The sequence below is a fragment of the Arachis ipaensis genome, chromosome B5 (genome assembly GCF_059453495.1).
Source record: "Arachis ipaensis isolate K30076 ecotype BB chromosome B5, ASM5945349v1, whole genome shotgun sequence".
Classification (NCBI taxonomy): Eukaryota; Viridiplantae; Streptophyta; class Magnoliopsida; order Fabales; family Fabaceae; genus Arachis; species Arachis ipaensis.
In genome coordinates this window covers 115284000-115298583 of record NC_142440.1, presented here as the reverse complement: position 1 = coordinate 115298583, position 14584 = coordinate 115284000, and the positions used below count along the sequence as shown (strand labels likewise).

The 14584-nt window shown below is 37.1% G+C and overlaps 1 protein-coding gene and 1 pseudogene across 1 annotated transcript; both read right to left on the bottom strand.

The window, feature by feature from the left end:
* Positions 1–810: 810 nt before the first annotated feature.
* On the bottom strand, positions 811–4945 carry LOC107640864 (cytochrome P450 93A3-like; annotated as a pseudogene).
* A 2018-nt stretch (positions 4946–6963) lies between these two features.
* Positions 6964–8126, bottom strand: LOC110262949 (uridylate kinase PUMPKIN, chloroplastic-like). The gene is made up of 6 exons (XM_088487162.1): positions 8025–8126; positions 7798–7851; positions 7611–7702; positions 7308–7381; positions 7141–7202; positions 6964–7038 (listed from the first exon to the last, which is right to left on the bottom strand). The coding sequence occupies exons 1-6, from the start codon at positions 8124–8126 to the stop codon at positions 6964–6966; spliced, it is 459 nt and encodes a 152-aa protein (XP_088343288.1).
* Positions 8127–14584: the final 6458 nt, after the last annotated feature.

Below are 14584 nucleotides of genomic sequence, written 5' to 3'. Positions count from 1 at the left end.
ATTACTTGGCTTTGTTGTTCTGCATATACATATATGGTGGTGTTATTTCTTAGTAGTTACGGAAGACTTAATCAATGCTGTCCTTACTTGATTTGAGTTTTTCATTCACAGTTGATTTTCAATGTTTTATTAGTCAGTCATCGGTTGTTAGGCTCATTTCAAACAGTATTTTCCTCTATGTGTTTATGATATTGAGATTTTTCTATTCTGAAAATCTTTGAGGGAAATTCTTGCTCAAAAGAGTGACCCATGTATCTGCAGAAAGGATTAATTAAAACACAAAGGATAAATGAATTAGACAAAACTAGACAGAAAAATTAGCTCTCTCTTTCAGGTTGCGAATGTTATTTTCCTCTGGATATTGTAGCTCCTCTGACAATTGAAGAAACAAATCCGAATGTGAGAAACCAAATGGCCATGTATTGAGTGTCGTGGTGACTTAGTTACTGCTTCATATCCATGGCTCTATAACATCAAGGCCACGGTTTTGATCTCTTGTCATGCCCTCTCCATCACTTGAGGGTGATTTATCAACTCAGCTAGACCTCATTCTATAGTTAATGCTGAAGTGTCTGTTCCTGCTATAAATATGTCCTACAATATTGATGAAAATGAATTAAAACACAAAGGATAAATGAATTAGACAAAACTAGACAGAAAAATTAGCTCTCTCTTTCAGGTTGCGGATGTTATTTTCCTCTGGATATTGTAGCTCCTCTGACAATTGAAGAAACAAATCCGAATGTGAGAAACCAAATGGCCATGTATTGAGTGTCGTGGTGACTTAGTTACTGCTTCATATCCATAGCTCTATAACATCAAGGCCACGGTTTTGATCTCTTATCTTGCCCTCTCCATCACTTGAGGGTGATTTATCAACTCAGCTAGACCTCATTCTATAGTTAATGCTGAAGTGTCTGTTCCTGCTATAAATATGTCCTACAATATTGATGAAAATGAAATTGGTAAGTTTAAAAATTAATGCTTCTAGATATAATTTATATGAGAAAGTATGAGGAGCCAATGTATGTATTGTACAATATATACAATTGATGGGATATTTTCGCAGAGAAACGAATTTCTCCAAGACACCCAAATCTAACCGGCAAGTGCACCGGGTCGCATCAAGTAATAATAACTCACGGGAGTGAGGTCGATCCCACAGGGATTGAAGGATTGAGCAATTTTAGTTTGGTGGTTGATTTAGTCAAGCGAATCAAGATTTGGTTGAGAAATTTGTGATTTGCAGAATTTAAATTGCATAGAAAGTAAAGGGAATGGGCAATTGGCATGAAATTAAAGAGAGCTGAAATTTAAAGTGCTGAATCTTAAAGAACAAGAAATTAAATGGCAGAAACTTAGAACGCAAGAAATGTAAATTGCAGAATCTTAAAGTGCAAGAAATGTAAATGGCTTGAATTGTAAAGGGAATTGGGAGTTGGATTTGCAGGAATTAAACAAGGGAAATTAAAATTCAACAAGCAGAGGAATAGAAGAACACTTGGATTGAATCAGATCTAGAAACAGAATTGTAAATGAGCATGAAAACGGTAAACAGGGAATGGGAAATGGGAAATCCGGATCTCAGGACCCAAGAGACTAGAAAATCAAGTCTAGATCTCAATGCCTTCCTAGATCCAACAAGAACAATTGCAAAGGAAATTGTAAATTGCAAAGAAAGTAGATGAAGAACAATTAACCGAAACTGAAATTCAATTAATCAGAAAATTAAACAAGATTCCAAGGTGAGATTGAAACAGAATTTCTTCAATTCTCCACCCAAAATCCAAGACAAGAAAAGTAAAGAGTGCTGGGCAAGAACAAGGAAGAAGAGAGATCAATTCTCCTCCCAAATTCTCTTGAATTAAAACAACAATGCTAAGAAAAATAAAAGTGAGCTCTCAATCAAACCAGAAAAGAAAAGCTCTCTGAAAACTCAAAAGGGAAGCTCCCTTAAAACTTAAATTCTAATCTATTTATACACTTTCTTCAAATGGTCTTCAAGCCTTCAATTGGGCCTTTGCTCTTGGTGGAATTGGGTTGAGAGAGGCCTTGGTTGATTGCTCTTGGAGTTTGGAGAAGAACCGAATTGAACCGGGTTGGAATCATGAAAGCTTGAGTAAAAGTTGGAGTAAAAGTTAGGGTCTAACTTTTGCTCCAACTTTTCACATCAGCACCCTTGTTTTGCTGATACCAACGTTGGGGCAAAAGTTAGGGGTCTAACTTTTGCTCCAACGTTGGCCTCCCCTTAGTTATTCATGGCGCCAACGTTAGCCAGAAAGTTAGGGGCTAACGTTGGCGCAAACTTTTGCTAGCCCAGGGAGTTTTTCAAGCACCAACGTTAGCCAAAAAGTTAGGGGCTAACGTTGGCGCAAACTTTTGGTGCATCCAGGGAGTGTTTTTCATGCCAAAAGTTAGCCAAAAAGTTAGGGGCTAACTTTTGCTCCAACTTTTGCCCAAAAGTTAGCCAAAAAGTTAGGGGCTAACTTTTGCTCCAGCTTTTGCTTCCTGGTTCATAATTAATTCAAGACTCAAGTCAATCCTCCTAGCCATTCCTTCTTGCATCAACCTTTCTCCAAGCTTTCTTCACCTATCATCAATCAACCAAACACATCAAAGCTATGCTCAAAATCATGAGATATTCATTCTTTCATAATATGTGACATTTATAGCATAAAACCTCATGAAATGGCATGAATTCATACATGGTTGATTAAATCAAAGGAAACATGAAAATCTACCAAATTGGCTTGCTTTTGGCTCAAGAAAGTGCATAATTCAATTGAAAACAAAAGAAAAAGGCTAGTGAAACTAGGCTAAGATGACTTGTCATCAACAATGAGGGTTAAATTGCAATTAAAATCAAATCATAGTCATTAATTAATTTTGAATAGTTTCTAATTTCAAATTTAAAATAAATTAGGATTGCAATCAGTTACACCAACACACATACCCTCTCTCTATACAGTCTTACCCTCTCTCTCCCTTTCTCCTCGGTTCTCCCCGCCGTGCGTAAAGGTCACCCTCCACCATTACCTTCAGGTCGTGTGCGTTTTTCTCGCCGCACCGCTCCATGCCAGCGACTCCAACCAGCACTTTTCTCACCACCATAAGCCCGCCGTGCGCAGAGGTCACCCTCCACCATTACCTTTCGATCATGTGAGTTGTTCTCGCTGCACCGCACCATCGCAGCGACTCCAACCAGCAACCAGATATTCATTTCATTATGTATCTGGATGGTTAATTTATTAAACAAAATGGATGGTCATTCTGCGTATATGATACCACTTATTGATTACATGATTATCTTTATGCACAAATATCTGATGTTATTGTCTATATATAACTGGATGTTCACAATTACTGTACGCGTGGATGGTTGGTTTTTGGGTGCGAGGAAGTTCGGTGCTGCAGTTCGCGTCCACCACGATTATTCAACCAGCTCACGGTCGGATGTTCAGCCACGTTTGGTGCAAAGAAGTTCCTTCCCGCGAGGGGGTAGGAGCCCAATTTGGGTCGGAGGAGTTGCGCGTGGAGATTGGGCTGCAGTTCGTGTCGGAGGAGTTGCGCACAGAGACTAGGCTGTAGTCACGGTGGGATGTGCCACAGCGACGGTGTGAAGGAGTTGCGGCCAGTGAGGGAGGATGCTCGCGAAGAAGGGCGGGCGATGTGGGTCTGCTAGGCGTGGATGCAGGTTTCAGCGCACACGGTGGGCGGCGTGCGGGTTCTGCGAAGCAAACGGGAGGGGTTTTGGGGGGGGAGGGTAACTGTGAGAGCAAAACGATTAATGGGGAAAAATTGGAATTAGGGGTAAATTGGTGGTAGGGTAAATTGAAATTGAACAAGCCATTTGAAATTAGGGTAAATGAGGGTTAATTTATTTTTTTAATTTATATTGGGCCAAATAAATAGCCCATTGTAACCATTGTATAGATACCTAATTGTCTTCCTAGCGGGATTCAATTTATATATATATATATATATATATATATATATATATATATATATACGAATATGAAACTTACCAAGATGAAGGCCTTGATGTTCTCTTTAGTCAAACGTATCTCAGAGTTATCATCTTCATGTATGTCCAATAATATATCAAGTAGGTCTTTGATTTCACCATCTTCTCCTTCCTTCTTCCTCTTCATCCTTTCCTCTTGATGTTCCTTGATCACTCTCTCCATCATGGAATCAAACCTGTTCCGAATCTCCTCAACCCTTTTTCTGATACCTTGCAAGTCCCAATTCTTGAGGAACCAAATGAAATCCGAAGTATTAAACTTCCTGGTAAGTTCTACTGTGTCCTCACCAGCTTCCGTACCTCCTCAGCCTCACCATCATTTTCCATATGGGTCTTGCTCATGATCATCCTCGAGATAACGTTATTCGAAAGCTTTAAGAGTTCTCCTCCAACATCAACAGCCTCACCAGCCATCCCTCTCTTAAGCAATAACCTCAAGAATCTCTCTGTCTCTTGCCTCCTCAATGGTAAAAGCTGGTTTAGCGTGTCACATCCGAGAAGTTCAGACATGCAAATCTTCTTCATGAACTTCCAGTAAGGTCCATATGGGGCAAAGGAGAAGTCTTGAGAACCATATGTAAGATAATCATAAGCAAGATTTCGAGGCCGATTTGAGAAGGAAGATTCATGAGTCTTGAGGAATTCTTTTGTGGATTCTGGTGTGGAAGCTACTACACAAGGGATAGAACTAAGTTTAATGTGCATTATAGGTCCATAGCCGATTGAGAGTTTGTGAAGAGTTTGGTGAGGAATTGGAGCAAGAAGATGAAGGTGTCCAATTATGGGAAGGGACAGTGGACTTGGCGGTTTGTTATGAGACTTGTTCTGTTTTCTGTTGAATATGACTCTAACTATGATTGTGGAGATTAACCATATCATGAAAAGTTGAATATAATCTTTGTAATCATAAGTACCAGCCATGTTATGAAACTTCCTCTTCATAAAGTTGTGTATATAGGTTATCATGTGGTTCTATCTTATATAATTAGAAATGTGATAGACTTGGTTAATTTAATATTATATTTGTTATGTTTGATATGTTTTGTTTTGTGCTTTGATAACAGGCATGTAAGTGTTTGCACTTTGCTCAAACCTTTTTGTGAAGGCCGGCAATTATTGAGGTATCTTGTGACCAAATTCAAACACAAACCTGTTTGCACTTTGCTCAAACCTTTTCATCCTGTTCCAAATGGCATGGCGTACTTCAACAAATATCCTTCTACTGCCGGAATTACATCATATCCTCAGTTTTCCCATGTCTCGCAGTATTCTAGTGGACCCAGTGACAGCAATACATGGGCTGGACTTTTGAATGATGTCATCAACAACAAAAAGTCATAGAGTTGTAATCTATATATTATATTTTTAATTTATGCATGTTAAAATTGCTTATTATATCTCCCTTTCTCTAATAATTCTTCATGCATCTGTACAGGATTTGCCACAGACCTTTCCTGGCCATCCATGGTTGGACACTCCGGAGGGACATGCTGCTCTTAATTAGATGTGTTCTTGTTGTTTATTCTTTTTGTGATGCTGATGTTGGATATTGTTAGGTAGATTTGATCTGCTCTTCCTCCTTATTCTAAATTATTTTCCCCTCTCTTAAGTTCTTATTGGCATGATCTAGCCCTCTTGTTTTCAGGATGCTTGTATTGTAGGTCAGAATTGTAAATTTTAATACATTAATAACTTAATTGTTACTGTTATAATGTGAATAAATTAATTCACTTATGAAAGATTGGACCGATGAGGTGTCTGATCAGGAGTTATTGAGGTACAAGAACATTGAGGTGGACCTTGTTTCAATGCTGCATGTTAGGTTGGCTTGTGTGGCGCCGCAGCTGGAGAAGAGGCCAACGATGGCAGAATTTGTAAACATGATTGAAGAGATCAGGGTAGAGCAATCACCCCTTGGAAAGGACTATGATGAATCAAGGAATTCACTTTCACCTTCCATTCCCACCATTGAAGATGGTCTAGCTTAAGTGTTAAGAGCACTTTTTAATACTTGGTATATATAATTGATGTCATTGTAGAATTAATAGTTTAAGTAAATTTCTCTGCTTCTCTTCCTGTGGCATTGTCTCACTGCACCTTGCTTATTGGTGTTAATTTAAGTGTTCTTTGTAAAATTTGAGAGCTTTGTGGAATTCCATTGTTAAAAAATGAGTTTGTGCTTTAGAATTAATTTTGCATCAGTAGTTTTTTAGACATAACCGATAAAAATGGTGGAATGCATTAGGTTCTTGTGCAATTTGGAGATATTGATTCATTAACTATGTTTCTTTAAGTAATTCTTTATTGGAACCACTATGCTTAGATGCAACTTCATCAAAACTATTTTTAATCTTTCATATGCAACTTCGAAATCATGCAGTCTTATAATGAGCTATCATGAAGGTAGGCATGCTCAGATATAACATAACTTTCAAATTACAGCTAATGAGTATCCAAATTATTAAACACAATATTTCTATGCTAATACTTTGGACTAAAAATTTTACCATCCATAATGACTTGCAAATAATAAAGTTGGATTTTGAATTAAATTACTCCAAATATATTTATATTTCTTAACAAAGGAAGCTTACTACTACTACTACTACTACTACTACTACTACTACTACTACTACTACTACTACTACTACTACTACTACTACTATTCATCTAGGAATGATATACACAAGCATTCTTTTTTCTTTTCTTTTCTTTTTTTTTTCCTACAGAAATACATACTTAAATACAACACCATTTCAAATCCTAGGGATAGAGAACTTGAGATTTCAGCTCCAAAACATAGTTTTCATTGATTACACCATGTACTCTGAAACTGTTGGGTCTTTTTTTATATTTTCTTCTCGAGGCATCCATCATAGTGCTTAACTTAATGGCTCTAGCTTGCTAACTAATATAACTGAATTTGGTTGAATTAAATGTTAGCTTATTGCTCCAGTTTGGTCAACTAGTGTTCCAACTTGTTCTCCACACAAAGCCTTTGATATGTTCCCAGGCTTCAATATATTGAAAACCACAACTGTGCAAGTAAATGGGGGGGGGGGGGAGGGGATATTATCAAATATATTTAATGAAATGAAAGGTCCACTTTATGTTACTTCAGTAACTATTACTCCCTCCATTCCATAAATCAATGTTATATGGAGAGAGTAACAGTTAACTGAATTAAGGCACAGACAAGTATATCGCAATAGCAATGTATTGACTCTTCACAACAATAAAATTCAGGCACCAAAGCCTACAAAGTAGACTAAAATATACTAACCAGGAATAGCATTTTTCTCACAGAATGTCAGTGCTGTCATGTCCATAGGAGTGACTCCTCTTGATACCAGCTCCCTAAATGATAAAAGGCATAAACCAGATAAAACAGCATATTTTGATAGCTTGAACTGTAATAAAGGAACTAATTGTTCTACAAATTACATAATACAGATTTATTCATCACAAAATTGTAATATCCTGGCAAGTGGCAACTCAAGGAAGGTGAAGAATGGGTTTATGCAAATTGCTAGTAGTAAATGGGACAAAATGTATACAAATAGTTGTTTGGTGCAATTAACCTTACCCAACTTGGTATGCAGTACATCTTTCTAATCCTGTTGCAGCTACCCATGCATCCCCACAGAAGAAATTCCGACCTCCACCAATAATGGCGACCTAAAAGATCACACAGAAAGAAGCAGGCCTCAGCAAAACTGAGAAAAGTAGCAGAATACCAGATTCTGAAGGACAATAATGATTTGCTCTAGTACCTCAACACCAAGGTGGGAGGCTATTGCAACTTCTCTTGAGATTAACATAGCTACCTGAAAATTAGCTTAAAAAACAAATGGCATGAGTTTCATCATAAAGCACAGATAGTTACTATAAAAAAATCATAAGGGGGGAGATAATGATTAGACCTCTACATCAAATAATAACTTAACATTCCATAATATGTTTTACTTTTGAGACACATCAAATTGTCAGAACCACAAACTTTTGGGTCAATATTGTAGGTATCAGAGCCAGTAAGGGTAGCACCACTAATTTTCAGGATTACCCTTCGCCATCTAAAGTTCAACAACGCTTTGGACTTCATGTTATTCACTTGTCCTCCACTGCTTTGTGATGCCCCTCCATATCTGTGGTTGAAAGGGGATTAATGCAAAATTCATGATGCTTGTATTGTAGGTCCACTCCTCAATGCAGCTTGTTGTAGTTTGCAAAATCCAGCTTGTTACTTATTCATTTTCAACATTGAGAACAAGATTTTTTACTAAAAAGGGTCTATGGGTTCTCACTGAATCTAAAATCTAAAGTATTTCTTCAACGGTATTGTTGATTTGTTGCACATATGCGCTGATTATGCTAACTGGTGATTCCAACTTTTCAAGTTGTAATGTCAGATGATGCTACAACTACAATGATATCATGGCATATAGCCATATATGTTTTGCTTTTATTTTATGTTGACTGTTACTCCTCAATTTTCTTGTACCTCAATAACTCCTGATCAAACACGTCACCTGCTTCTATTACGTTTGAACAAACATACAATCGAGTAAAGTAACAGAAAAAAAGATTTATCAACCGTTAAAACTCATTCAACATCATAGATGGGATGTTGACCCATCATATTCTACTACTAACTCTAGTCCTTTAAAATTTATTTTCAAGTTTCATGTTTATTTCGGCTTGGAATTTTGTGTTTCAAGATTTGGGGAAATTTTTAGGTGGAGGATGTTCCTTACTTTAAAGATTTTACTAGCTTATATAATTTCTCTACTTTACATAATTTGCCCAAGAGAAACCTTTCATTCTATTTAAGAAAATTATTTGAGATGGAACTTTCACTTTATTAGAGACATGAGAATTAGAGAATGGGACTTTTTAATTCATTTGTCAATGTTCTTGTTCATTTTCCATTAGAAATAAGGATTTAGCTAAAAAGAACCCTACGAGTATTGGCTAAGAGAGTTAAAATAAAAAGTTTTGACGCTTCCAATGTATTACCAATTCAATCAATGCATTGGGAACTTAAAAAATTTGTATGTTCTATAAAAAATATACTTAATTAGTACGCTTAGGTCACTTGTTAGCAAGACCTAAAAAAAGCCAAATCTTTCTATTAGGAAACCTCTAATTGAAGGAACAGTCATCTTCCTATTGTTGCAAAGAACCAAAAGGGAGACAATGAGGATTACATCAAATTTGAAACAAGAGTATACAAAGTAAATCCCAAGCAAAATGTATAAATATTCAAGGATTAGCGATGAACATGAAATATTAATATTTTTCTAAAAAATAAAACAATTAAGTTTCAGAAAAGTATCAGAGAGAAAGATAAATTAGTTTAAGTACAGGGAAGAATATGAAAAACAGAGAGAAGCATATCAATCTCGACTTGGAACCACATAGAAACCCTGATACCTGAAATTCAAAAGTATACTGCAAAAAGTCAAGCATGTCAGCATTCCTGGTAGAAGAAGTATAGTGTATGCAGTACTAGTGTACTAGCTACCCCATGTAATTCAATCTGGATTACAAGAATACCAGATTCACAGTCAAAATACAATTCTTCATGAACAATAATTATGACATATACCTCTAAGTTACATTTATTGTGCTATTCCGGTAATAAAAGATCACATAAAATAAAATATAAAACATATTTTCACAAACATAATAGTGGCCAAAGTTGGATACAGTTTCCCTTAAACAACCTTCTGAAACCAAAGCAACTTGTGTCATATATGTTCAACTCTCTTCTCATGTGTAAGATTAGAGACATGAATGACGTCCAAATTCAATTTTGAGAGGATTTGCAGGACTGTATATATCAAATCAGTAATAACTAGATAAAAGTGAAACTCAACTCCTTAAACTTAATGCCTGATTGCAGAATAATAACAATCCCTAAACATCCGATTTTTGGTGTACTCCTTATCTACATCCCTATTTTACTGACCTAAGGGGAAAATATTATGTAACTTATCAAACTTAGTAATAATATGGAAAACAACAATCAAGATATGCCATTGCATTGAGCAGGACCCAATGGAGGGCAAAGAGAAAGCACAAGATTATCCAAATCAATGTTATGTCTATCTACTTGGACAAAATACATACTCGCCAAGATCCCGGCTGAAAGCACTAGATTCCCTCAACTTCATCTCTTCCTCGTAATTAACCGAAAGCAACACCAGAACGAAACATCCAAATCAATGCCTTTTCTTTTCCAAAATCAAACCCCACATGTATGTAGCTTTTGAAACAATGGACATATCATTGGATTACTGACGTGGCAGAAATTAGCATGTTAAGAAATTATTATAAGAGATACGTTGCAGGTATAGTTCTTAACCAACCAAAAATCCGCTTATGAATTTAGAAGGGTTGTCACAAAATTAGAATTAAAATACTAGAAGTGTGAATCCCAGGTCGTCTCCTAACGAGTTACAGAAAGATATGTTATTTTATTAATCAGATGTTTTCTAAAATGGTTTGAGGTGATAAATAGGAAATTAAATCAGAGAATTTATGTTATTTAAATAAAAACCTTGACCGGGAGTAGATTAGTCGGAAGGTCTATCCTTGTTGGAGTTCTCCCAAGATCAATTGATAATTGAAGGTTGTCTGCTCAGTTATCCCTTACCGGATAAAGGAAAGTTAAGCAAGTTGGAAGTCAGTTTCTACTGATAAGTTCTAATCCTCTCCCTTGGGAAGGACTAGTGTCAGTGACTAGATGGCGACCCAACGCTAAAGCCAATTATAATTTTACTCTTGGGCATTCCAACTCAAGGTCCTCCTTTCAACCAACTCCCAATCAAGTTATGGAACTACTCGCTCATTATGAATGTAAAAATCACGAAATAAGAAAGGGAAATAAAGAAAGACATGATGAATAATAATCAAAAGGATCAATTAAAAATAAAAATAGTTCTTGTATTAATAAATTCTAAAAATAATCCAATAGTAACTCTGAATAAATTAAGGATAAGAAAGAGTAAGTGACAAGTAAGAAAACAAACTAGAATGATGAAGTCTTGACGGAGGTAATAACTCTTCTCAATATCCCAATCCAAAAAGCAAAAAATCAAAATCCTAAGAACTATGACTGTGTAGAGAGAAAACCTAGAGGAGGAGTAAAATCATATCTAAAACTAAAATTATTGTCGAATGAATGTTGTTGTTAGTCTCTGCATGTTCCCTAGCTCTAATCTGCTTTTCTAGGCCGAAAACTGGTCAAAACAGGGCCCAAAATCACCCCCAGTGAATTCTGCAGATTCTGCAGATCGCGTACATCACGCGATCGCGTCATCCACGCATTCGCGTCATCCAGCGTTTTGCCTTGCCATGCGTGCACGTCGTCCACGCATTCGCGTCACTTGTGCAGTTTCCAATCTATGCGTTCGCGTCAGGCACGCGAGCGCGTCATTGCAATTTCCTCTATTTCGCGCGGTCGCATGAGCCATGCGTCCGCGTCGTTTCTCGCTGGTCACCTCCTCAATTTCTTGTGTTCCTTCCATTTTTGCAAGCCTTCTTTCCAATCTCCAAGTCATTCATGCCCTATAAAGCATGAAACACTTAACACACAGATCACGGCATCGAATGGAATAAAGGAGAATTAAAATACATAATTAAAAGTCTCTAGGAAGCAAGTTTTCAACCATGGAGTAATTTTGGGAAGGAATTGTAAATACATGCTAATCATATGAATAAGTGGGTAAAGATTTGATAAAACCACACAATTAAACACAATATAAACCATAAAATAATGGTTTATCAACCTCCCCACACTTAGACATTAGCATGTCCTCATGCTAAGTTGAAGGAGATAAAATAAATGAGTAGGAACATGTAAAACTCATGCAATGCAATGCAACCTATATATATGAATGCAACTATATGATTCTTGTCCACTTGGTTAAAAGTAAATAAGCTCTTCAAGATAATCACAAATCAAATTCTACTAATTCAATTTTTATATAGTAACAACAGATAAAAATGCAAAAAGGTAGCTCATGAAAGCAGGGAACATAGAATTTAAGCATTGAACCCTCACTGATGATATATGTACGCTCTAATCTCTCTAGTGTATAGGGTAATCACTCTATCCTTCTCTAATCATGCTTTCTAATTTTTGTTCTTCACCTAACCAATCAACAACATTTAATGTACCAATGCAAACATCATGAGGTCTTTTCAAGGTTGTAATGGGGGCAAGGTAAGGGTAAGGGTATATATATGGCTAAGTAAGCTTATAAATTGAATCTTTAATTAACCCAAGCTTTCACCTAACACACATATATATATTCTATATAACTTAAATTTCATACCTAGCTACCCAAAATTTTCCTTTCACATTCCTTACTCATGTATCAACTTTTATTTTAAGTTTATCATATATGCATTGATCCTTGAATTTTAACTTAGCATTGGGGTAATTTTGTCCCCTTATTCATTTATTGAATACTTTTAGATTTTTTTTTAACATGAAAATAAACATATCTTATCAATGAACATAGAATTTTAATTTTTTTTTATAATTTCACATGAGTAGGTACCCAAATTCCCATTATATTATCATGACACATTCCCTTATTATCTTTTGTTCCCACAATCTTCCCATACTAAATTAACACACAATTCTATCTCAAGCTAACCAAAGATTCAATTGGGATATATAATTGTTTTTCCGCTTAAGGCTAGTGATGTGGTAAAATAAAGAACAAATGGGATTTAAAGGCTCAAAGTGGCTAACAAAGGTAACTTAAGGGGTAGGCTTAGTTTGGATAAGTGAGCTAAACAAATAATGGCCTCAATCATATGCAAGCATATAAATATATTAAACATTGGACATATAGGATGAAACAAAATATATATTACAATCATAGAGAAGTAAACACACAAGAATAAAATAATTATGGTTAAATAATGTAACCATGTATTTAGGCTCAAAGTCTCACAGGTTGTGTGTTCTTTAGCTCAAAAACCATGTTCCAAATACAACTTCAAGCAAATTTAACATAAAAGTTTTGATTAAAATTAGTGAAATTTTGTTCTAAAAATAGAGTCTTAGAAGAAACTTATTATCTTTTCAATCAAGTAGAACATGCATGCAACTAACCTATTACTATGCAATTTATCCTATTCTACAAAAGAAAAACTAACTAAATATCCTATTTTATTGGTGTTAGGGAAGAGAAATTACCTCCGGAAGTCAGGTACTGACCGACCTCCCCACACTTAAGGCTTTGCACCATCCTCGGTGCCATCTGTCAGGAACAAAGGTGGGCTGGTAGCAGTATCTCCATAGTCGGGACCGTCATGGCTCCCTGTACTGGTAAATGAAGTGGAGTCCAGGGTGTCTGGGTCTTTGTATTTTCCGATAAGTAGCTCCTTGAGGTATGTGAATCGGCGCTTGTTACGGCGCTCTCTTAGCTTTGCTTTGTATTCCTGCTGATCCAACCTCTCAAGTATCTGATGGAGCAGTTGGTTTGTTGTAGGTGCTTGTGGTGTTGAAGGTGGAATGTCTTCATCCGGTTCAGTAGGCTAGCGTGTAGTGGCTGCTGGAGGTCTGATATATTTCCCGTTAGGGACGTATTGATCAGCCCGTGGAAGCATGTCTTTGGTGTCTCCAGCTCTGTAGGAGACTCCGGCTGCTGAGATGAGATCTGCAACCAAGGCAGGAAAAGGTAAGTTGGGCAATTTGTACGTGTCCCATAGCATTCCGGATGTGTCTTGGTAGGTTCAGAGGCTGGTCTGTAAGGATGCACCATAGTAGGACGGCCATGTCTGTAGTGAAGGAGGACTCGTGGGTGCTCAGAAAGACGTAATGGAACATAATTTGTGCCCATACGCGAGCCTCCAAGGTAAGTGCGGAAGCCAATATTCCCTTAGGGCGGGAACGATGGTATCCGTAGATCCATCTGCAGCCAGGTTGTGCGATAACTCTGAGAACAGCGTCCCAGTCAAATTGGTACATCCAGCGCTTGAGTGCGGCCTCTTGAAATACGTCCAGTCCTTCTGGAGTAGGGGGAAGATCTAAAGCTCGCTGAATGGCCTCTTCTGTAATGGGGACTTGCTTCTGTCATACATAGACAGACTGCAGGTTTGGCAGGTGGAAATTAGAGTAGAATTTGACTACCCAGGAAAGATTAACCTGCCATGGCTGTCTTTGTAGAAAACCCCATTGTCTGCGTTCAATTTGCGGCTCAACAAATTCAGCAATACGGGTCGGGAGGATAAGAAGGTATTCGTTGTTGTAACTCCTTTCTGCCATGATGGGGAACATCTGCTCACAGTAGCGATTGGTAAATCGCGCAGTGTCCATTGCTGGGAAGGCTTTCTCTTTTTCATCAACCTTTATAATCCTCTTAATTCTTTTTGTTGAGGGCTTAACTGTAGTTGAAGATGGCTCTGTCACTAAAGCTTGTTTGGTGCCTCTCCTTGCTGTTGATTTGGGAGTAGCTTTCTCCTTGCCTTTCTTGGTGGCCATCCTAAAAGAAAGAAAAGAGAAAGTATGTTAAAATGTCAAGGGTTAGAGTAGGGAAG

Coding starts and splice junctions, on each gene's coding strand:
- LOC110262949 (XM_088487162.1), bottom strand. CDS start 8,126: ATGAAGTCCAAAGCGTTGTTGAACTTTAGATGGCGAAGGGTAATCCTG. Junction 7,703..7,797: donor CCTCCCACCTTGGTGTTGAG/GTACTAGAGCAA, acceptor GTGATCTTTTAG/GTCGCCATTATTGGTGGAGG. Junction 7,203..7,307: donor TGAGAAAAATGCTATTCCTG/GTTAGTATATTT, acceptor GCCTTAATTCAG/TTAACTGTTACTCTCTCCAT.